Source organism: Stegostoma tigrinum, chromosome 5 (assembly GCF_030684315.1).
Source record: "Stegostoma tigrinum isolate sSteTig4 chromosome 5, sSteTig4.hap1, whole genome shotgun sequence".
In the NCBI taxonomy this organism is placed as follows: domain Eukaryota; kingdom Metazoa; phylum Chordata; class Chondrichthyes; order Orectolobiformes; family Stegostomatidae; genus Stegostoma; species Stegostoma tigrinum.
The window spans coordinates 88,656,480-88,682,230 of NC_081358.1; the positions used below are offsets into that span (position 1 = coordinate 88,656,480).

General features: G+C 40.9%; 1 protein-coding gene across 5 annotated transcripts in view; it reads left to right on the forward strand.

Moving 5' to 3' along the window:
* lrrc69 (leucine rich repeat containing 69) overlaps positions 1 to 25,751 on the forward strand; it is a 67,469-nt gene that overhangs the window by 18,596 nt on the left and 23,122 nt on the right. For 3 of the 5 annotated variants that reach the window (XM_048530110.2, XM_048530111.2, XM_048530114.2), the window contains exons 5-6: positions 15,088 to 15,159; positions 20,375 to 20,476. The exons of 1 other annotated variant lie outside the window; for it this stretch is intronic. In XM_048530110.2, the coding sequence (XP_048386067.1) occupies positions 15,088 to 15,159; positions 20,375 to 20,476 (174 nt within the window). The remainder of the gene's footprint in view (positions 1 to 15,087; positions 15,160 to 20,374; positions 20,477 to 25,751) is intronic. One more of the 5 variants, XM_048530113.2, reaches the window with a different exon arrangement.

The following is a 25,751-nucleotide window of genomic DNA, read 5'->3' on the forward strand; positions in this document are numbered from 1 at the left end:
TCATAATTTTGGAACAAGCCCGGAAATGTTAGTAAGGAGGACTTTGAAGGATTGAGAGGACTGTTTTTGCTATTTTCCTTGCCATTTCTTCAATGCCACTAGTCCATCTGGTTTGATTTCTTATTGGAGGCTTTGTAGCAATTGATACAACTGAATGGCTTGCCTGAGTGGTTTTAGAGGATAGTTATGAGCCAACTAACCACATTGCTGTGCATCTGAAGTCCCATGTAGGCCAGACCAGGTAAGGAAGTCAGAATTCATGAGGGGGGGGCTTCGTGGTATCTTAGGTTCTTGGATAGATTTGTAGCTCAGGTTGTGGATGCTGTGGTTGCTTTGCTCACTGTGCTAGTTTGTTAGTTCACAGACGTTTCATTTTTACCTTACTGGGTAACATCATCAGTGGTATTATCCCTGGATTGTTAATCCAGAGACCCAGATATTGTTCTGGGGCCTTGGATTTGAATACCAAATGGTGAGGAGTCCAATAGTGATATTAAAATCATTGTCGATTGTTGGAATTACTGTCCTTTCAGGAAGTAAACTATCATCCTTACTTGGTCAGGCCTATGTGTGTCTCTAGACCCACAGCAATGTGGTTGACTCTGAACTGCCATCTGGGCAATAAATTCTGGCCTAGCCAGTGATACCCACATCTCGTGAATGAATTAAAAAAAAAGTTGCTTTCTTCCCTAATAGATATTCAGTGAACCCAGATGGGTTTTTATGACAATTGACGTCGTTAGACTCTTAATTCCATATTTTTCTTGAATTCAAATTCAGCTGTCAGCTGCAGTGGGCTTCAGTCCAGGTCCCAGAGTATTACTTGACTCTTGATTAATAGAACATAGAACATAGAAAAGTACAACACAGTACAGGCCCTTCGGCCCACGATGTTGTGCCGTGGAATAATCCTAATCCAAAAGTAAAATAACCTAACCTACATTCCCCTCAATTCCCTGCTGTCCATGTGCATGTCCAGCAGTTGCTTAAATGTCACTAATGACTCTGCTTACACGACTACCACTGGCAAACTATTCCATGCACTCACAACTCTCTGGGTGAAGAACCTCCCTCTGACATCTCCTCTATACCTTCCTCCTAACACCTTAAAACTATGACACCTTGTGGCAGTAAATCCTGCCCTGAGGAAAAGTCTCTGGCTATCGACTCTGTCCATGCCTCTCATTACCTTGTACACCTCGATCAGGTTACCTCTCTTCCGTCTTCTCTCCAGAGAGAAAAGTCCGAGCTCAGTCAACCTCACCTTGTAAGACAAGCCCTCCAGTCCAGGCAGCATCCTGGTAAACCTCCTTTGTACCCTGTCCAAAGCCTCCACAGCTTTCCTATAATAGGCGACCAGAACTGGACACAATAATCCAAGTGTGGTCTCACCAGGGTTTTGTAGAGCAGCAGCATAACCTCGCAGCTCTTAAACTCGATCCCCCTGTTAATGAAAACCAAAACACCATATGCTTTCTTAACAACCTTCTCCACTTGGTTGGCAACTTTGATGGAGCTATGCACTTGAACACCAAGATCCCGCTGTTCCTCCACACTGCTGAGAATCCTGCCTTTAATCCTATATTCAGCATTTAAGTTCGACCTTCCAGAATGCATCACTTCGCATTTATCCAGGTTGAACTCCATCTGCCATTTCTCAGCCCAGCTCTGCATACTGTCAATGTCTCGCTGAAGCCTGCAATAGCCCTTGATACTATCAACGGCACCTCCAACCTTTGTGTCATCAGCAAACATACTAACCCACCCCTCAACCTCCTCATCCAAGTCATTTATAAAAACTACAAAGAGCAGAGGCCCAACAACAGAGTCCTGCGGGACACCACTCAGCACCGACCTCCAGGCAGAATACTTACCATCTACAATCACTCGCTGCCTCCTGTCAGCCAACCAATTCTGAATCCAGACAGCCAAATCACCCTGTATCCCATTCCTCCTGACTTTATGAATAAGCCTGCCGTGGGAACCTTATCAAGTGCCTTGCTGAAGTCCATGTACACCACATCCACTGCTCGACCCTCGTCAATCTGTCTCGTGACTTCCTCAAAGAACTCATTAAGATTTGGAAGGCATGACTTGCCCCTCACAAAGCCATGCTGACTCCCTTTAATCACACTATGCTTTTCCAAATAGTCATAAATCCTATCCCTCAGAATTCTTTCCAAAACCTTGCTGACCACAGACATAAGACTGACTGGTCTGTAATTTCCAGGGATTTCCCTATTCCCTTTCTTGAAAAGAGGAACAACATTTGCCTTCCTCCAATCTTCCGGTACGACTCCCGTGGAGAGTGAGGAAGCAAAGATCTTCGCCAGCGGCTTAGCAACCTCCTTTCTCGCTTCCTGGAGCAACCTAGGATAAATCTGGTCTGGCCCTGGGGACTTAGCAATCTTAATGTTTGCCAAAATTTACAGCACATCAACTTCCTCAATCTCTATCTGCTCAAGCCTGTTTTCCTGCTCCTCAAAGTTCTCATTCACAACAAGGTCCCTTTCCTTAGTGAAAACCGAAGCAAAAAACTCATTCAGGGCTTCCCCTATCTGCTCAGACTCCACGCACAAGTTCCCTACGCTATCCCTGATCAGCCCTACCTTCTCCCTGATCATTCTCTTATTCCTCACGTCTGAGTAAAATGCCTTCGGGTTCTCCCTAATCCTTCCTGCCAAGCCTTTTTCGTGCCCCCTCCTGGCCCCCCTCAGTCCACTCTTGAGCTCCTTCTGAGCAAGCCTGTAATCCTCTAAAGCTGTGCTAGACCATTGCTTCCTACACCTTACGTAAGCTGCCTTTTTCTTTTTGACAAGAGGCACCTCTGTTCCTGTCATCCAAGGCTCCTTAATCTTACCCCTTACCTGTCTCAGAGGAACAAGTTTATGCATCACTCGCAACAACTGCTCCTTAAACAGTCTTCACATGTCCGTGGTGCGCTTTCTGTGGAACAATTGCTCCCAATCTGTACTTCCCAACTCCTGCCTGATAGCATCATAGTTTCCTTTTCCCCAGTTAAATATCTTCCCCTGGTAACTGCTCCTTTCCCTTTCCATGGCTATGGTAATTGTGAGGCTGTTGTGGTCACTGTCGCCAAAGTGTTCTCCCACCATGAGATCTGAAACCTGTCCTGGCACATTGCCGAGCACCAAATCCAAAATGGCCTCCCCCCTCATCGGCCTGTCCACATACTGAGTGAGGAAACCCTCCTGAACGCACCTGACAAAAACGACTACATCCAAACCATCTGCACTAAGGAGGTTCCAATCAATATTGGGAAAGTTGAAGTCGCCCATAACAACAATCCTGCTACGTTTGCGCTTTTCAACAATCTACTGGCCTATGAGTTCTTCGATCTCCCTACTGCTATTTGGGGGTCTGTAGAAAACCCCCAATGAGGTGACTGCTGCCTTGCTGTTCCTAACTTCCACCCATACTGACTCAGTTGACAAACCTTCCTTGGCAACCTCAGCCCATACCACCTCAGTAAACGAGTCCTCATCAAAAGTTCTTTCAGCCACCGTTATACTGTCCTTGACTAACAAAGCCACACCTCCCCCTCTTTTACCACCTTCCCTGACCTTAATGAAAGATCTAAACCCTGGAACCTGCAACATCCATTCCTGACCATGCTCTATCCATGCCTCTGAAATGGCCACAACATCGAAGTCCCAAGTACCTGTCCAAGCTGCAAGCTCACCTACCTTATTCCGGATACTCCAGACGTTAAAGTAGACACACTTCAACCCAGCTTGCTGTCTGCCAGCACACTTTTGTGACAGTGAGGTCCTGTTCATGTCCTCCCTACGCTCATCCTCCTGTGTACTAGGACTACACCTCAGTATTCCATCCCCCTTCTGAGCTAGTTTAAATCCACCCGAATAGCACTAGCAAATTTCTCACCCAGGGTATTAGTGCCCCTCTGGTTCAAGTGGAGACCGTCTTGTTTGTAGAGGTCCCACCTTCCCCAGAGTGAGCCCCGATTGTCCATGTACCTGAAGCCCTCCCTTCTGCACCATCCCTGCAGCCACGTGTTCAGCTGAAATCTCTCCCTGTTCTTTGCCTCGCTATCACGTGGCATGGGTAACAAACCGGAGATAACCACTCTGTTTGTTCTAGCTCTCAGCTTCTACCCTAGCTCCCTGAAATCCTGCCTGACATCCCTATCCCTCTTTCTACCTATGTCGTTGGTGCCTATGTAGACCACATCTTGGGGCTGGTCACCCTCTCCCTTCAGGACCCCAAAGACGCGATCCGAGACATCACGGACCCTGGAACCTGGGAGGCAGCACACCACCTGTGAGTCTCTTTCCTTCCCGGCAAAACTTCTATCAGTCCCTCTAACTATTGAGTCCTCAATGACTATCACTCTCTTCCTATCCCCCCTTCCCTTCTGTGCAAGAGGGACAGACTCTGTGCCAGAGACCTGCTCCCTACTGCATGCCCCTGGTAAGTCCCCCCCCGCCAACAGTATCCAAAACTGTATACTTGTTTTTCAGGGGAATGACCACAGGGGATCCCAGCACTGACTGCTTTCCCTCCCTTCTAACAGTTACCCAGCTTTCTTCACACTTAGGAGTAACTACTTCCCTGTAACTCTTGTCTATCACTGACTCTGCCTCCCGAATGATCCGAAGTTCATCCAGCTCCTGCTCCAGCTCCAGTTCCCCAATGCGGTCTTGGAGGAGCAAGAGTTGGGCGCACTTCCTGCAGACGTATTTGGATGGGATACTAATGGCGTCCCTCACCTCACACATCATGCAGGAGGAACATTCCTCTACCTGCACTGCCATCCCTGCTAATCCCCTAAACAGAAAGTAAAAAAAAAAGGAGAAGCTTACCTTGATTTGTCTCTGGTGTATAAGGTTAGTGGAGGTGGATGGGTGGGAGGCCCTACAAGGGGAGGGTCTCGGGTTTACACAACGATCACTGATATAGCTGAGGGATGGAAAAAAGGTCCCTCCCTTCCCAGAAACCTCTGCCCGGAGGTGCTGCTGCTGCACGAAGAAATGAAAGGCTCCGACGCTCAAGTTAAGCTTTTTAAAGATTTTAAATCTCTGACTCACTGGCTTCCCGACAGACCCCTGGTCCAAGCTCCTGCTTGTGCTGCTGCTGCACGAAGAAATGGCAATTAATACTCTCATTTGTCTTAATTTTATTAAACCAGACAAAATACGTTGAATTTTGAAAACTCCAATTTCACCTGCAATTTGCAGAGAGTCAAAAAGTAAAATATTTAGATATTTTTACAACTGTGCATTATCTGAGCAACATTGATATAAAATGCATAAGATTTAGTATTTTCAGAAAGTTTCTTAGTACTCCTGCCAAACACGGAAATATCCTCCATTCCATTCTATGAAGTCCATGTCTTATGATTCTCCAGTTAAAGGTCACAAAATAATTCACTGCTGGGTCAAACCACACATTTTTGTTATGCTAAATATGAGGTTTGTCCTTTCCACTTACGCCAGATTAATGGATATTTCCATGTGACCCATTGCAATGTTGTCAAACGTCAGAATGACACTCAAGTCATACCAAAAGCACTACTTATCAAAACAGCAACTAATCTAATTTCTCCTAACATGCTGTTAAATCCCTGAAGTCCCTTTACATAAGTCCAGCATGAAACTGGCGAAAAAAAAAACTAATGAAATGTTGATTTATGCATTTATCTGGGCCAGTCTTCTACTAAAGTTAGCGTAAATTAGATTAAGAAATGTGCATGAAATATTTTTAGTGTAATTATTAATGCTGTGAAATTTAATCCCAAGCACCAGGATAAATTCCAGAATGCTATTTGATAAAAATTGAATTTGACTTGTGTACTCACTATAAACTGGTGACTTTGATGTTAAATGTATTGCTATGTTTATAATGGCAAAGAACAGTTAATATGCTTGTTTTTCTTTCCTGCATATTTGGAACTATATATGGGTAATTGGAGCTTTGGCAGTTTGAAACCAAATCACAAACTGTAACCGTAAAATTTTCTGATTATGAAGGATGGAGAAACTACTTATCTAAAGCTCCAATTGTGGAAAACTGTGATTCACAAATTGGTTTGCTGTGGTTTCCACAAGCATTAGTGGCATGGACATTCTGCTAATTTTCTAATACCTGTATATTTTTTGTCATCTAACAAGCAATGTAAGTAAAAAATAATAAATGCTCAGGGGATTTTGTTTATAAAAGGCAAGTCATGACTGATAAATTTTAAAAAGATTCTAAAGAAATGAGACATATTTAATGAAAAATTGCAGTGGTTAGTATGTATATAGATGTTCAAATGGTTTTGATAAATGTTGGAGATGTTCGATTATATGATGAGCAAAAGTTATTAAACTAAGTATGGCAGCTTAGATAGGCAGGATAAAAAAGAGAATCGTGGATGTTTATGAGACAAATGGGTGCAAATAGTGGGATCATGAAATGTTAGGGTTTTAAATACAGTTTTTCTCTATATATTTACATTATTTGGACCCACGTTTTTGAGGTTGCAGTGTCAAAATTTCTAGATAAAGAAAACTAGGAAGTACAGCTAACTGTAAAGGATTATGAGCTATGTTAAGGGGGAATAAGTCAGTTTGATTTAGTGTGTCAAATGAAATTTTCTGATGAATAGTTGGAAAAGAAGTTAATGCATAAAAGTATCATTTGAATAGCGTTGTGCCTGGATTCATTTAAATATTAATAGTATGCAACAGGTGTGCATGGGAGAGCATTCTGATTGTCAACTGCCACAAACATCATTGGCATGGTCAAAGGAAAGGATGTTTGTGCATTTCTGAGATCTTAAAAATAAAATAATAAAGCTTTTAATTTTAAGATAACAAAGTGTGGAGCTGGATGAACACAGCAGGCCAAGCAGCATCTCAGGAGCACAAAAGCTGACATTTCGGGCCTAGACCCTTCATCAGAGAGGGGGATGGGGTGAGGGTTCTGGAATAAATAGGGAGAGAGGGGGAGGCGGACTGAAGATGGAGAGAAAAGAAGATAGGTAGAGAGGAGAGTTTTTAATTTTATCAGCTTTTCACAATGACTTTTCATCAGAATTTCCCCAGAATATAATGATTTGTAGCAACATTGAAAAAGTGTAACTCTTACTAGTATAGAACTTTTTTGTTGCAGCACTGTTATTTCATTCTAGTATAGAAAAAAAGGCTATCATTCCATCTTTCAAAACTGAGGTTGTCTATCACTAGTATTAACCAGCAAATGCTGAAATGGCAATTAGGAATCTTCATTTTTTGGGGAGCAGCATATCCCTGAATTTATCCATGTTATTAACAAGAATGAACTTAAATTTATGTTGTGCCTCTCAGTATCTTCATATAATGGGTCCTCCAAGAACAGGTGTTAATGGTGATGGAGGGCACTGAGCAAAGAATCTGAGCAGTTCAGCAGGAGCTCCACTGTTTGAAGTGCCAACTTTTCTGGATGAATACTTTGGGCACTTTGTTACAGAGGGAAAGCATGAGGAAATCTGACTGGTAAAGGAGTAATTCTGACCTAAGATGGAAAGGGAACTATGTGGCATAGCTGCATTTTAAAAGAGGTTTGTGTAAGGCTATGCACAGTTGGCTGCCCCACTTCGCAATTTACTGAGGAAATTGGAGAATGATTCCCATATGTTGTTGGGAAAGGATGTATAAGGCTTGTTACATCACGGAGCATTGCTGGGAGTTTCATCCTCGCATGTGAAGATTCCTTTGGTGCTCTGAAGCAGAAGTTTGTCTCAACACCTGAATTTGGCCACCCGATTTCCAAACCCCTTTTACACTAGAAGCACATGCCAGTTTTCTTGATCTAAATGTGATGCTGTCACAAGTTCAAGGGCAGAAAAAAGTGGCTTTTACTTATGCCATTTGGAGCCTCAAGTTGAATGTGAGGAATATGGAGAATTACGTCAGTCAGAAACATGAACTGTGAGGTTTGAGGTGGCCTATTTTCAGAAGTTCAGAGATAAGTGCAAAATTTGAAATGATTGTTGACAACAGAGAGGCATTTTTTATAATCATTAATGGAATGAGGGCATCGCTGGCTAGGCAGAATTTATTGCCCATCCATAATTGCCCAGAGGGCAGCTCAGAGTCAACCACATTGCTGTGGTTCTGGAGTCACATGGAGGCCAGACTAGGTAAGAATGGTAGTTTCCTTCCCTAAAGGACTTTAGTAAACCAGATGGGTTTTTCCCCAACAATTGACAATGATTTCATGGTCATATTAGATTCTGAATTCCCGATATTTTTGTTGTGTTCAAATTCCATCATTTGCCGTGGTGGGATTCGAACCTGGGTCTCCAGAACATTATCTGGGTGTTGGAATTAACAGTCCAGTGATAACACTGCTATGTTATCCACCACCACCAAGGGGAGAAGGGAGCAAACTAATGCCAGCCCTAGTGGAGTGTCGAAAGTGCAGGGGGCTAACCTTAAGAGAGCAATTAGGAGAACAAAGAGTGGTTGTGAAAAAACAATGGTGGATAAATTTAGGAAGAATCCCAACATATTCTATGGCTATATTAAAGGGCAGAGGATAACCAGGGAAACAGTAGGGTCCACTCAAGGAACTCTGTTTGCGGAGTCAGGAGCATATTGATAGGGTCTTAAAGGAGTACTTCACTTCTGTCTTCACTCAGGATAGGAGGCTGTTGGTGAGATAGATTGTGAGGCTCTCAAGCAAATCGGCACAGGGTGTAAGAAGGTATTAGAATTTTAGCAGCCCTAAAAGTGGACAAATCCCCAGATCCAAATGAGTTGTATCCCAGACTCCTGTATGAGGTGAGTGAGGAAATTGTAGGAGCTCTGACTGAATTTTTAAAATTCCTTTGTGGCCACAGGGGAGGTACCAGACAACTGGAAGGCAGTTAATGTGGTTCCACTTTTAAAGAAGGTGTGAACCAGTAGATTATAGACCAGTGAGGGTCTCAAAATTCTGAAGGAAAGAAGTAATCTCTACTTGGAGAGGTAAGGTTTGATCAGGGATAGTCATCATGGCTTTGTCAGAGGGAGATCATGCCTAACAAATTTGCTTGAATTTTTTGAGGAGTTGGGTCTGTTGTCTGTTTAGATGAGGATATTGAAGTTGGTGTAGTTTATGTGGATTTCGGCAAAACCTTTGACGAGGTCTCACACGGGAGACTGATAAAGAAAGTAAAAGCACATTAGATCCAGAATAACTCGTCAAGATCAAATCAAAGTTGGTGTTGTGAAAGAGGACTGGGAGTGATGGTAGATCCTCTTTGTGTGACTAGAGGCTGCTGTCCAGTTGTGTATCACTGGCTCCCTTAACGTTCATGAAATATAAAAGCGATATAAACGAGAATGTGTGGAGGGATGATAAGTACATTTGTGAATTGCAGAAAGAATTGCCCAGTAGTTAACAGTGTGGAAGGTGATTCTAAATTATGGAAAGATATAGATGAGTTGATCAATGAGCTTGTCAGTGACAGTTGGAATTTAATATTTATAAGTGTGAGGTGATGCACTTTGGAAGAAATAACAAGACCAGGGATTACTCAATAAATTATTAATAGGACACTCGGGAGCTTAATAGGGTAGTTGAGATGACATACAGGAGATACATTTAACATTTGTCTGTCAAGACTTAGCTAATAAGAGCAGGGAGGTTATGTTGGAATTATGTAAAACTTGGAGGATATTGCTAAAATACTATTTTCAATTCTGGCTCCCACTGTAGGGTTGCAGAGGAGATTCACTAGAATACTGTTTGTGTTGGAGTACGTTATCTATGAAAAGAGGTTGGATAGGCTCGGACCATTTTCTTCAGAGCACACAAGGCTCAGGGCAGACCTGACTGAAGTGTATAAAATTATTTGTTGCATTGACATGCTAGATAAGAAACAACTGTTCTCCTTACTTGAAGGCCCAATAACAAAAGAGCACAATTTTAAGGTGAGGCATGGGAGAATTGGAGGATATTTGAAGAAAAATATTTTCCCCTTCAGGTGAGTGGGAGTCTGTGCTTGGGAGTGCAGTAGAGATGGGAAATCTGTAAAAATCTATGAGTGTATGCACTTGAGATGTTAGAACACTCAAGGGTATAGGCCAAGTGCTGGAAAGTGGAATTAGTGGAGATAGCTTGGTGTAAAACTGATGGGCGAAAGGGCTGCTTCTGTGATATATGATTCTATGTCAAACCACTCAGCTACTTTCAAATAGCTGGCAAGCTGGGAGCAGCAGGGCCAATGAATGTCTGAACTCCTCCAGTTTCAATCCCAAATCCAGTACGGGTCAGCCAAAAGTAATGCAAATGATACCCTTAGACAGAAGACTGAACACTGGAGGGAACCTACCCCTGTCTGAGTATTGCTGATGCTGTGCTGATGCCCATGCCCATCTCCACAGATATGATAAATTTAAATAGTTTCACAAAAGAGCCAATGGAAGATGAACAAAAATGTTTTCACACATTCTGTGTTTGGGGACTTCGGAGTGAAGTTTGGAGTGCACTTTCTGGACATGTGGAAGTAGGTTCAACTGAAGCTTCCAAGAGGGCATTGGATGGTTAGTTAAATAGAAGCAATTGGCAGGGTTATATGCAGGACATTTGCACTGAGGCAAAATGCTGGTGCAAACTCGATAAGCTGAATGGTCTCCTTTTGCACCCTAACAGTTCTGTGATTCTTTATGTAGAAATTGGTTAGACTGTGGAACTTGCTATTACATGAAATACTTGAGGCAAACAACTGTATACAATAAAGGAAAAAAAAGACAAACATACAAAGATGAAGGAGAAGTTTTTTTAATTCATTTTTTTGGAATATGGGCATCGTTGGCTGGCCAGCATTTATTGCCCATCCCTAGTTACCCTTGTCCTTCTTGAACTGCTGCAGTCTATTGCTGTTGTTTGACCCACAATGCCATCAAGGAGGGAATTCCAGCATTTTGAACCACTGACAATGAAGGAATGGCAATTTATTTCTAAGTCAAGGTGGTGAGAGGCTTGGAGAAAATTTGAATGTGTGGTGTTCCCATGTATCTGCTGCCCTTGTCCTTTTCGATGGAAGTAGTCATGGATTTGGAAGGTGCTTCTGAGGATCATTGGTGAATTTCTGAAGTGCATCTTTTAGACAGTACACACTACTGTTACTGAGTGTTGTGGGTAGAGGGTATGGATGCTCATGGATGTAGTGCCAATCAAGTGTACTGCTTTGTTCTGGATGGTGCCAAGCTTCTTGAGTGTTGTTGGGGCTGCACTCATCCTGGCAAGTAGGGACTATTCCATCACATTCCTGACTTGCGCCGTGTAGGTGGTGAACAGGGAAGGTCATGAGGTGAGTTACTAAATTCTGACCTGCTTTTGTAGCCACTGTGTTTATGTGGCAAATCCAGTTGCGTTTCTGGTCAATGGTAGCCTCCAGGATGTTGATAGCAGGAAATTAGTGATGGTAAACACCATTGAATATCAACGGATAGTGATTAGATTGTCTCTTATAGTTAACAGTCATAGCTTGGTATTTGCATGTCATGAATATTACCTGCCGCTTGTCAGCCTAAGACTGGATATTGTCCAGATTTTGTGCCATTTGAACATGGACTGCTTCAGTATCTGAGGAGTCACGAATGGTGCTGAACATTGAGCAATCATCCGTGAACATCCTCACTTCTTACCTTATGACTGTCAGAAGGTCATTGATGAAGCATTTGAAGACAGTTGGACCAAGGACACTACCCTGAGGAACTGCTGTAGTGATGTCCTGGAGCTGAGTTGATTGACCTTCAACAGCCTTGACCATCTTTCTATTACCAGGTTGACTCCAATCAGCAGAGAGTTTGCTCAGTGATAGTTATTAATTCCAGTTTTGCTCGGACTCGATGCCACCTCTGGTCGAATGTGGCCAGATGCCAAGGGTTGTCACAATCACCTCACCGCTGCACTTCAGCTCTTTTGTCTATGCGTGAGCCAAGGCTGTAATGAGGTTAGAAGCTGAATGGCTGTCGTGGAACACAAACTGGGAATCACTGAGCAGGTTATTGCTGGCCACATGCTGCTTGATAGTACTGTTGATGACACTTTCCATCACTTTACTGATGATTGAGAGTAGACTTATGGGATGGTAGTTGGCTGAGTTGGATTTATCCTGCTGTTTATGAACAGGACATACCTGGGCAATTTTCCACGTTGCTGGGTAAATGCCAGTGTTGTAATTATACTGGAACAACTTTGCTGTGAGAGCAGCAAGTTCTGAAGTGCAAATCTTCAGCACTATTACCAGAATGTTGTCAGGGCCCATAGCCTTTGCAGTATTCAATGTCTCCAACCTTTTGTTGGTATCACATAGATTGAATCCAGTTGGCTGAAGACTGGTATTTGTAATTCTGGGGACCATTCGAGTAGGCCAAGATGGGTCATCTGCTTGACATTTCTGGCTGAAGATTGTTGCGAATGCTTCAGCCTTACCTTTTGCACTGATGTACTGGACTCTTCCATCATTGAGGATTGGTATATTTGTGGAGCCTCTTCCTCCGGTGAGTTGTTAATTTGTCCACCACCATTCTTTACTGGAAATGGCAGGGCTGCAGAGCTCACATCTGATCCGTTGGTTGTGGGATTGCTTAGCCGTGTCTGTCATTTGCTGCTTATGTTGTTTGGCATGTATGAATTCCTATTTGGTAGCTTCACTAGGTTGACACCTCATTTTCAGATATGCCTGGCCCTGCTCTGGGCATGCCCTTCTGCGCTGTCTATTGAACAAGGGTTGATCTCCTGGCTTAATGGTGATGGCTAAGTGGGGGATATGCGGGCCATGAAGCTACATATTGCGCTGGAGTACAATTCTGCTGCTATCAATTGCCCACTGCGCTTCATCGATAACCAGTTTGAGCTGCTAGATCTGTTTGAAGTCTGTTCCATTTAGCATGGTGATAATGCCAGGTAGTTCTGCACCTGGCAGATTGGTAAGGATACGGTCAAGTATGTCTTTCCCTCTTTTTGGTTCCTTCACCATCTGCTGCAGATCTAATCTAGCAGCTATAACCTTTATAACCTGACCATCTCATCAATAGCACTGTTGCTGAGCCTCCCTTGGTGGTTGACATTGAAATCCCCCACCCAGAGTACATTTTGCACCTTTGCCATCCTCAATGATTCAAGTGTTGCTCAACATGGAGGAGTTTCAGTTCATCAGCTGAGGGAGGGCAGTATCAGTAATCAGTGCATGCTTAACCTGAAACCACAAGACTTCATGGGGTCCGGAGTCACTGTTGAAAACTCCAAAGGTAACTTCCTCCCCAACTCAATACCACTGTGCCACCACCACTGTTAGATTTTGTTCTGGTGGTGGGACAGGGATGGTGTTGATGCAATTTGGGACATTGTGAGTATGGCTATGTCAGGCTGTTGCTTGACTAATCTGTGAGACAGGTCTCCCTGTTTTTGGCACCAGCCCCCAGATATTAGTGAGGAGGATTTTGCAAGGTTGACAGGGCTGTTTCTGCCATTGTCTTTTCTGATGCTAGGCCAATGCCAAAATGATCGGTCTGGTTTCAATTCTTTGAGACTTTGTCACGATTGATACAACTGAATGGCTTGGTAAGCCAGTTTAGAGAGCAATTGAGAGTCAACCACATTGCTGTGGGTCTGGAGTCACATGTAGGCCAGACCAGATAGGATGGCAGATTTCTTTCCCTGAAGTACATTAGTGAACCAGATAGGGTTTTCCAGCAATCAACAATGGTTTCATGATCATCAGTCAATTCTTAATTTAATTTTTTTTGTTGAAATCAAATTCCATCATCTGCCATGATGAGATTTGAACCCTGGTTCTGAGAAAATTAGCTAAATTTCTGGATTAGTAGTCTAATGATAATACCAGTACGCCATCACCTGCCCGATATGAGGTGAGGTGGATGAAATAGACTGAAAGAAAATTGTGTGGAGCACAAGTGGCAGTACTGATTAGATGGACGGACTGACCTGTTTTTCAGCTGCAAGTGATATTCAATCCTATGTAGTATCCAGTTTTTAGTTCTTCTATCTCGAGCATGATCCCCAGCATCTTTTGATTTCTACTTTTTAAATCTGTCTCTGGGATCTCCTGTGTCTTTAACTCTCCACCACTGAACTTTGCCAGCTATAATTTTACATTTCTTAGCTCCCCATTAAGGATCCTGTTGCTGTCTATTTATATATTAGAACAGCTGCTGCTAGTTGCTTTCTTCTTATCAGTGTAATATTTTCCATTTGTTCTACTTGCTGCTATTTTAGTAAAACTTCAACATAGATCCAGAAAAATTAGCAAAACAGATCTTGTAAGCTTTCATAATTGTTAATCATAAAATGTCGTGCATACTTTTTGTGATTGTGCACCTGTGGTTTCCTGAACTGAGAATAAACTCAGGTTACTGTTAGTTGTGACTGTCACTATCTATTTAAAGGCATGCATTGAAATAAGATATATATACATAATGAATGCTTGTGTATTCTTATAACATCCAAAATAATATAGATTATGCCACTGTAAAAGCATTAATGGAAAAAACAAGTTATTGTTACTTTGTATGATTGAACTACTGATTCTATATACCGTCCATTTTACAAATAAGTTTCTTCCATTTTTGCACTTTCTAGGCAAGGGAACAACAAGTATATATTTCCAAGTTGCCTTCTTTTTGTATTGTAGCTGATGCGAGGCTTAGGTTTGTTTACCCACTGAAATTTTTTGTTTTATTGCATTTCCTTGTCTTATTTTTGCTCAGCACCCCCCTTGAGAAATGATTTTAGTTCATTTGGCTGGATATCAGTTACAAATCTAACATAACTAGAAGCAAATCTTGTCATTAAGTACCATCTGTTTTCTCTGTTCAAATATGGAGAGATGGGCCAAGGCAGCTCAATAAAATTGCTTTTCAAATGTGTTGAGAATTATTTGGCATAAATATCTAAAGGCTGAAACTGAAGATTTAATTAAAGTTGAGTCTTCTTGATCAAATTGATCTCGAAGTGTTTCTAATTGTATTTGAGATGTTTCTTTATAAAGAGGGAAAGAACATAATAGTAGTGATATATCATGCATGAACCAGATACAATATTTTTTAACTCATATCTACTTTCCAGGAATTATGTCTTCTAACAAACTTGAAAGTATTAGATGTTGCTGGAAATCAATTACACATTTTCCCAACAAAGGTCAGTGTTATTTTATAAACATAGTCTGTTTACTAATAAGGTGCATTAAATCTTTCCTCAACTTAAATGTATTTACGCTTTACACTTTGAACTTTGTCTCTTAATTTCTTTAATATTTCACTTTTGTTTTGAAATTAGTAGCTCAGTTTTAAACAACAAATGGGCATAACTGATGGTCTCAAGTTAGATACTTAAATTCACAAAGTTCTACTGACTGTCACTTGTCTTGAGTAAAGTGAGGGTGAAGTTCTGTTTTAGTATTGCACTCGCAATTGATAGAAGAGTCGAATCTGCGCTTTTAGTGGAAACCCTGTACATTGTGCGTGCATGGTATGCATTTATCAAACTACTTAAATAAACAGGCAAAAAAATCCAAAATTGTACAACCATAATAACTTCCTACAAGTACCACCCCATGTTACTGGAAGCCTGGAATTGATTCTCTGGCAGTTTCTAACAGATCATATAAAAATATTGACATTTCAACTGAATACAAGTGATAAAGATGATTTTATATGTACTAAAATTTTTGCTCTGACAAAGAGAGCTGAATTTGTCAGGTACCTGCTCAAGTTTCCATGTTGGGATTTCTTGATCTGTGGTCAGTTTGATATTGTTGAAAGCTGCATATTAATGAGGTGAGTTGGGCCATCAACAAGATTTTGTAAACTAATAATCTGGGATCTGGGAGTGCTAGTCCAGGATACTCTAAAGGTTAACTTGCAGGTTGAGTCTGTGATTAAGAAAGCGTATGTAATGTTGTCACTTATCTCAAGAGGGTTGGAATATAAAAGCAGCGATGTGTTTCTGAGACTTTATAAAGCTCTAGTCAGGCCCCATTTAGAATGCTGTGTCCAATTTTGGGCCCCACACCTCAGGAAGGACATACTGGCACTGGAGCGTGTCCAGCAGAGATTCACACGGATGATCCCTGGAATGGTAGGCCTAACGTACAATGAACGGCTGAGGATCCTGGGATTGTACTCATTAGAGTTTAGAAGGTTGATGGGAGATCTAATAGAAACATACAAGATAATATGTGGCTTAGAAAGGGTAGACGCTGGGAGGTTGTTTCCATTGGGAGAGGAGACTAGGACCCGTGGGCACAGCCTTAGAATTAGAGGGGGTCAATTCAGAACGGAAATGAGGAGACATTTCTTCAGCTAGAGAGTGGTGGGCCTGTGGAATTCATTGCCACGGAGCGCGATGAAGGCCAGGATGTTAAGTGTCTTCAAGGCAGAGATTGATAATTTCTTGATCTCGCGAGGATTTAAGGGCTACAGGGAGAGTGCGGGTAAGTGGAGTTGAAATGGCCATCAGCCATGATTAAATGGCGGAGTGGACTCGATGGGTTGAATGGCCTTACTTCCACTCCAATGTCTTATGGTCTTGTGGCCTTATAATTCCCCTCGTGGTTCTATGCTCTTACGGCCTTAAATGGCAACTTGCTACACATACCAAGAAGTTTGTCGTGTCAGTTGTGAAAAACTTAAAGACACTCCTGATGTCAAGAAGGGCTTTGCTGCACTTGTGCGTATCTGACACAAATCTCACCATATGTCAAATCACTCAAACCCTAAACAATTCCACCCAATGTATCTGTATACATCCTTGTATATTTTATAAGTAAACAGTTCCCATTCTTTAAAAGGAAAATAAAACAGTATTATTTATTAGATTCCTGACCAGACAGAAAATGTACCTTTAAGACTGTTATATTGGCAAGTATTGGGTTCCTATTGAGATAGATGGTTTAAAGTTTATAAACAACACTGAATATTTAAATTGTTATAATACATCTGATTTGTACGTAATGCATATCATACAATTACAGATTTATTTGATACAATACACTGACTCTGTTTCACAGAGAATGACTGAAGGCGAGGCATGTATTTTTGTACCGGAATATTACGTGAGCTAACCTAGAGAGCGTCATTCAGACCATATCATACCAGCAATGCTCTTTGAGCAAGAAGCAAAGTCACATTGTTTACTTCTTCCATCCTGATGTGTTGCTGTTTCTTTGATATGTTTTATCAAAATATTCAGACTTTACCAGTTAAAACTCAACCCCCTTATAAAGCTCACCCTACATGCACATACAGACTTAGACAGACAAAAACATTGGCTCATGGGTGGAGGGTTTAAAAGAAAACTGTGGAAGCAGTTTGTTGGCTGCTGTTCACACGGTTCACTGAGATGATCCCTTTTTGAGCCAGGACTTGCTGTCCTTCAACTTTTTTGTTTCTAGTTCTTTCCACTTTCTCACAGGAGTTACAGGTTTTTGGCTTACAACTTATAGAGTTAAGTATTATTGGTTGAAAGCAACAGTTTACAGCAACTGGTGAGACAAAAATAATTGGCTTTCTTTGGGATTCATGTACTTTCCCACAGTCAACAACATATCTCCTCTGCTTCCAGCAGTTTGAAGAAGTTTGTAAATATAGTTGACAGCCACAAGTTGTTCAGCTACCCTGGAGCCACCCTCATAATTGTTGGCAAGCAGTTGGCATTTGTCATCAAAAACTGGACATCAGTTCAAACCAATCAGCTACTTGCTGCTGGCCAACTCTTACTTTGGATGCACCCTCTCATGCCAGCACATCTACAACCAGCCTCTCCCATTACTTGAACATAGCAGAAATTTAAACACCCATTTACTCTCAGTTTTGGTAACATTCTTTTTAAATATGTAGCAACCCTGTCCACAGACCTTGGTTTCTCAAATAGTCCTTTTCACATTTCAGTCCATAATCATACTTACAGACGAATTGAAGTTTTTTACTTTATACTATTAATATTCTTTAGCAGCATAATGAGATGAAGAATATTTTACAAGTTTAGGGGCATGGAGAAGTGAAGTTGGTAGGGTCTGATTATGCTGGGACAAGGGTGGTGTCAGAAGTGGTAAGAATGATGTAATGGTATTTCTTCCATGATCAATAAATATCCCTAACTCCCTGTGACCATCAGTGCCTGCTAATCATGAGATCTGCCAGTATATTTAGTTCTGTGACTAAGCTCATCTCAACAAATAACAATGATGTACAGAAATAAAGTGGAACCAATGTAATGTGAAATATTTGGTCTAAAATTTAATTTTGAAAAAAAATTCTGTATCACCTTTGTGCTGTTCTCATTATCATGTTATTAGAAGAGGAGGTGCTGAAGGTCTTAAAATGCATAAATATAGATAAGATAAATTCCTGAGACTTATCAGGTGTTTTCCAGAACTTTTTGAATTTGCTGGGCCCTTTGCTGAGATATTTGTATCATCGACGGTCAAGGGCGAGGTGCAGGAAGACTGGAGATTGGCTAATGTGGTGCCATTATTTAAGAAAGGTGGTAAGGAAAACCCGGGGAACTACAGACAGGTGAGCCTTACATTGGTGGTGGGTAAGTTGCTGGAGGGGATTCCGGGGGACAGGATTTACATGCATTTGGAAAGGCAAGGACTGATTGGGAATAGTCAAAAGTGGTTTTGTGCGAGGGAAATCATGTCTCACTAACTTGATTGAGTTTTTTTGAAGAGTTGACAAAGAAGATTGATAAAGACAGAGTGGTGGCCTTTGTCTGTATGGACTTCAACAAAACAATCAACAAAGTTCTGCAGGGTAAACTGGTTAGCAAGGCTACACCATATGGGATTCAGGGATCTAGCCAATTGGATACAAAATTGGCATGAAAGCAGGGGACAGCGAGTGGAATAAATTTTCAGATGACACCAAAATAGGTGGTGTAGTGGACAGTGCAGAAGATTATCTCATAGTACAAGGGACATTGATCAGATGGGCCAATGGGCTGAGAAGTGGCAGTAGGAGTTTAGATTAGATAAATGTGGGGTGCTGCATTTTGGTAAGGACACACAGTGCTGGAATTATGCATTGAATGGTAGGGCCCTGAGTAGTGTTGATGAACAAAGACACCTAGAGGCACAGGTGCACAGTTCCTTGAAAGAGGAATCACAGATAGACAGGGTAGTGAAGAAGGTGTTTAGTCTACCTGCCTTCATTGGTCAGAACATTGAGTATCGGAGTTGGGATGTCATGTTGTGGCTGTTCAGTTCATTAATGAGGCCCCATTGAGAATACTGCATTCAGTTCTGGTTGCCCTTCTATAGGATGGATGCTGTTAAACTTGAGAGGGTGCAGACAAGATTTACAAGGATGTTGCTGGGTCTTGAGGGTTTGAGTTATAGGGAGAAGCTGAATAGACTGAACCTTTTTTCCCTGCTGTGTTGGAATCTGAGGGGTGACTGTTTGGAGGTTTATAAAATCATGAGGGGCATGGATAGGGTGAATAGCCAAGGTCTTTTTCATAAGACCATAAGACAAAGGAGCAGAAATTAGGTCATTCAATCCATTGAGTCTGTTCCGCCATTCAATCATGGCTGATAAGTTTCTCAACCCTATTCTCCTGCGATAGGGTTAGGGGTAGGGTTAGGTCTCCCCGTAACCCTTGATCCCCTTGACAATCAAGAACTTATCTATATCCATCTTAAATATAAATACTCAATGGGGTGAGGGTATCCAAAACTATACAGCATAGGTTAAAGGTGAGGGGGGAAAGATTTAAAAAGGACCTCAAGAGTAACTTTTCCACATAGAGGGTGATGTATGTATGGAGCAAGCTGCCAGAGAAAGTGGTGGAGGCAGGTAAAATTACAACTTTTAAAAGCAGTTTGGATACGTATATGAATATGAAGGGTTTGAAGGTTTAGATGGGCCAAATGCCAGCAAATGGGACTAGATCAGATTGGGATGTCTTATTGGTGCAGACGAGTTGGACCGAAGTGTCTGTTTCCATACTGTATAATCTATTAATAGCAATGGAATTGCGCAGAAAAGTTTAGGTGCAATGCAGAGTCTCATTGTTTAACCAGAAAACTCTTTCATAGCTTATCTCTTGTTGGATATTGTTAGCCGTTGGTGAGTTTCATCACTATAAAGCCTTCCCTGTCATGGAATTGCAAGTGTTTACTATGTATGCTGACAGAACTTTAAACTTTTATACATTTTATTTTAATTGTACTTGTATAGGAGATGTCTAAAAGCATGAGAGCAAAACACTTCAAACTAAATAGTCATGCTGTTGACAATATCTCCCCACATGTGACCAAAAGAAATGTACGATGCAAGAATTATAAAATATAAATATAGCAAGGTAAATGTGTACACTTACCAAAGATAATTTTTATTTTGTACTTTTGAAGTTACTGCATCTTAAACTGGAAGAATTCTACTATGAACAGAATCCTCTTTTGGAAAAAGATCTTATTTTCTCAACACAAATGAAGGAAGTTTTAACTCTTCAGGTAATTATTAAACATTACTGGAGATATTTCTGAAGCTCATTTGGGTAGACCATGTTTTAATTTAGAAAGGTAAAACAGTAGTAAGCCAGCCTCCTCTTCACTGAGATCTAAAAGAAATACAAGCGCTATTAATATGTCCTTGAACTGCTTCAGAGTTTTTTGAACCAACAAAATTTAATTGATTCTGAGTTTCTGGAATTCATATGATGAAGTGACATAAAACGTACCAGTTCCAATTCAAGTAGTGCATTTCACTTCAGTTTGCAAGATTGTGTCAATGAAGCCTGCCATGATATTGACCCTAGTCAAAAAAAATAAGCTTGTCAATACAGCGAACCTGTGTCTTCGAAATTCCACTTTTCAAAATCACAAGGTATGTCTAAGTGACTGTGTTTCTCACATCAACATTCTGTCCTGTGAGAAGTACAGTGTTTGGTCCAAATTGCTGTGATGCTTGGTCTGTGTAGAAAACAGTAATATGTATTTATTCTTTAATTGAGCCTGATGCCTCATTGGAAACACCATTATATCTTAAATATAATGTAACAGATAATGAAAGCTATGGAAAAAACCCTTTGCTGTTGATCAAGATTGAGACTATCTTCTGCAAAAACTTTATGCGATATCATCCTTTACTCGGTGTTAGCAGATTTGGCGAACACCAGTGAGAAAGACGGCAAGATGGCTCAGTGGTTAGCACTGCAGCCTCGCAGTGTCAGGGATCTGGGTTCAATTCCACCCTCTGGTGACTGTCTGTGTGGAGTTTGCACATTTTCCCCATGCATTTGTGGGTTTCCTCTAGGTGCTCCGGTTTCCTTCCACAGTCCAAAGATGTGCATTCTAGGTGGATTGGCCATGGGAAATTGCCCGTACTGTTCAGAGGTGAGTAGATTAGATGGGTTATAGGGGGATGGGCCTGTGTGGGATGCTCCAAGGGTCGAATTGGACTTGTTTGGCCGAAGGACCTGTTTCCACACTGTAGGGATTCTTCGATTCTAAGGATTGGTTACAGCAAATCTATGTAAGGCAACCAAGATGATTTAGCTATACCATAGCATTGATGTGCCAGCAGTGTGGACTTTGCCAGCTGTAATTCTGTGTTACAACTAGTGACAAGATTTTTTCATTCATTCATGAGATGTGGGGGTCACTGGCTGCGACAGTATTTATTCCCCATCCAAGTTACAGTTGATCAGGGAGAGAGTTCCAGGATTTTAATCCAGTGATACAAGGGAATGACTGTATATTTTCAACTCATGATGGAGAGGGGCTTGGAGGGGAATTTGCAGGTGGCAGTGTTCCCATACATCTGCTCCCTTGTCTTAGATGTTAATAGTTGCTGCTGTTTTGGAAGGTGATGTTGAGGGAGCCTTCGTTAATTTCTGCAATGCGTCTTCTAGATAGTTCAAACTGCTGCTACTGAGCATTGGTGTTGGAGAGACAGAATATTTGAGGGTTGGTGCCAGTCAAACAGGCTGCTTTGTCCTAGATAGTGTCAAGTTGTAAAATGTTGTTTGAGATGCACTTATCTAGGCAAGTGAGAACTATTCCATTACACTCCAGGCTTGTGCTTTGGAAATAGCAGATGGGCTTTGGAAAATCGCTAGGTGAGTTACTTGCTGTAGGATTTCTAGCCTCTGACCTGCACTTGCCCATCCTAGTTAGTGGTTGGTGAGGTACCTCATTGAACCACTGCCGTCCATTTGATATAGGTTCACCCACGATACCATTAGGTTTCTTTTCTTTCTTCTCTCTCCTTTTGCTTTTTCTTTTTACCTCCCCTCTTGGGTGCCATTGGTGGCTCAGGGCGAAAGGCAGCACAGACTCCCAGCCTCAGCATGCACTCAATCTCCTGGCCTCAGCGTGGACTCGAACTCCGGGCCTCAGCGCACTCCACCTCCCGGGCTCAGCATGGATTCTAACTCCCGGCCTCGGTGTGCACTCCAACTCCTGACCGTGGTGTGCAGTCCAACTCCCGGTATTCACGGCCTCGAAGTGAAGCCCGGTACGGTCTGATTTGGAAGAACTGTTTACTGTTGCTCTAAACTCATGTTTTTCTATTTTTCTAAATTATTTATGGATTTTTAAAATTTTTTTTATTTTTCTATTTTCTCCCCTAAGAATTTCCACTTAAGAATTTGTAGCTTGGTACCTACCATGGCGCTGTAATTGGCAACTTGTAAACTTTTCACTCTGCTCGTATGAGTGCATGTGACAATAAATTGTGACAACACAAAAGTACATGTGACAGCAAATTATTATTATTGTTACTGTAGCCAGGTATTTTATTCCAATTCAGTTTCTGGTCAATGATAATCCTGAGGACAATGGGGGATTCCGTGATGATGATACCATTATATGTCAAGCGGCGATGGTTAGAGATTTTATTGTTGGGAATGGTTATTGCCTGACACCTGTGTGGCATGAATTTTACTTGCTTCTTGTCAGCCCAAGCCTCTTCTTCACAGAGATCAATGAATGCTAATGTCTCGGTAAATGGCATAGGTGAGAAATGTCTGGGTTCCATTGTGCATTTGGAGAGTGACATTTTCGAAATTGCTGCTAATTAGGTTTGTTAAGAAGTTGTTTGTGGACAGAGTTGATTTACTCATGGGGAATGATTAAGTTGGAGTTGAAGTTATTTTGCTTACAATCACAGAAAGTTCACGAACACTCAAAAAGTGGAAAAGTTGCAGGAACAGATTCTGGGCATATTTCTATGATTTGTACAGACCAGAGAGAAGACTGAACAAAGTCCATCATGAAAGGTTAATGTAATACTTCAAGCATATGTTAAGATACTTAAATGCTATTTAAGAATGAGGACTGTTCAAAATAAGCATTTGACTCAGGAAGCAGATCCGGATTTAAATAAGTTAGCACAGTCTGCTTGCGCCGAACTGAGGATGAAGGAGTTCTGGAACATTATTATATTGAAAACAGCCCAATGATTAAAGTCGTCATTCTTTGAATTAATAAAGTAAAATGCACTGTAACTGTAAGTGGAACAGGCAGAATGCATTTTTGAAGTGGTGATGGTCTAAAATCTGAAACCTTACAATCCATCCTTTCTGTGTACAGATGCTGATTGACCTCTGCATTTTGAACATATTGTAATGCAAATGCATTTGATTTAATGTCGGTGAATGCTTTTATTACTCATATTTTAATACTCATCTGGTTGCTATTACAAATGAAAAGAGATGTAAAAAACAGCGAGAAGTTCAGTATTCAAAATAAAATTTGCAGCTATAGGAATCAATATGTTGTGTAGTTAAATTGTTCAAACAATAAATTTACATTTAAGTAGTGAGTGTAGGATCTTGTATTTTCTTTTCCGTATATGAATGATAAACATAGTTATTCTGAATAGTTTTCATTGTGTTTATTGCAGGGGACACTATTCAACTCCTGTTATAAATTAAATACATTTCCTGGAATCTGAAATTGCATTTCTTGATCTGCTTTCAGAAAATGAACTTTACTGGCAAAGAACCAAAATGATTACTCTGTTTTCAAAGAGCAAATTCAGAGTAAGCTCCTAGAATTGCGCATACAACTGACTAGAGATAATGAAGAGTTGAAAGAAATTAATATTAGTAAGAAGGATATACTAGAGAACTTAATAAGATTGAATGTTTCTAAGTCCCCAGAACCTGGTGATCTACAACCCAGAATGTTGAGGGCAGTCTTAATTCAGGTAGTCTTTGAAAATTCCATAAATTCTTCAATGATTCTTGAAGATTGGACGCATGGAAATATCACTCCACTATTTAAGAAGGGAGCGAGGGGAAATGCAGGAAACCACAGACACATCAGCCTGATATCAGTGGTAGGGAAAATGCTAGAATCTGTCATGAAAGACATGACAAATGGACACTTGGATAAAGAAAAAAATCTGATTGGGCATCATCAGCATGGATATATGAATGCAAAAACATGTTGGACCAACGTTTTGGAATTCTTTGAGAATGTTACTAACAAGATTGCAAAATAGCTGAAAGTGAGTCAATGAACATAATATGAACTTGGGAAAATTAATGCACACAGTACTGGAGGTAATATACTGGCATGAATTAAAGATTGCTACAGACAGAAAACATCAAGTTGGAATAAATAGGTCATTCTTTGGCAGACTATGAACTAGGATCAATACTTGAGACTGAGTTGTTCACTATTTCTTAAATGGTAAGAGGTTGGAATGCATGTGTAAAGGGACTTGGAAGTCTGTAAAGTTTTGAAGAATGAGAGGTGATCACTTTGAAACGTACAGAATGCTTAAAGAGATCGACAGGTCAGATGCAAGTAAGATGTTACTCCAGATAATACTCTAGAATTATGGTCACGATTTAAAAATAGGAGGGAGCCATTTAAGATAAAGATAAGAATTGTTTTTACACAAAGGGTTGTGAATCTTTGGAAGTTATCTTCCCGGAGGGCTACAGAAGATCAGTCTTTATGTTTGTTTAGAAATTGGTAGATTTCTGATTACCTGTGGTGTAATGGGTTTCAGGATAGTGTTTATAAAAGGGGTTGGAGTTGTTGATCAGCTATGATTGTTACAAGTTGAAAAAAGTCTCAAGGGACTGAATAGTCTGCTTTAATTCCTGTATTCACGGGTTTGCCTCAATACTTCATGCATACACATCTTTTCCTTTAGAAACCAGTTACGGCTTTGATCTAGTAACACTGAAGAATACTCGTTAAACAAAACAAAATTGCAGGTTATAATGTTTAAAGCCGATTTCCTTACAGTGAAACAAGTACAAATGGCATTGGATTAAGAAGTGTGAACAAAAGTGATTTTATTGCATTTTTATTTTGCTGGAGCAATAAATATAATTTCCAAATTTCAGTTGTTGAACTTTGAATGATAAAGGTAGTGTTTTCAGGAGACCACAAAAGTAAGAATGAATAAAATGGACTCAACATTGATTGCACAGTTCTTTGGACACAATGTCCTAGTTTGAGATCCCCCAGTACCAGTTAAATTTTGTGTTGCCTCATTTAAGTAATCATTGCATGTACCACAAGATGCCTATAGGATTAGGAAAGGTGTGAAGGTCCTTGTAAAAGTGCAGAGGAAATTTACCAGATTGCTTCCAGGTCTTTGAAATTTTGGTAACAAGTTGAGGTGGGAAAAACTGGTGATATTCTCTTGGAGCAAAGCTGATTAAGGAGATATTTGATAAACATATGCAAAATCATGACAAATTTAGGTAAGGTAGTTAAAGGAAAGCTCTTTCCGTTAGCTGATGAAATACAGATTTAAGGT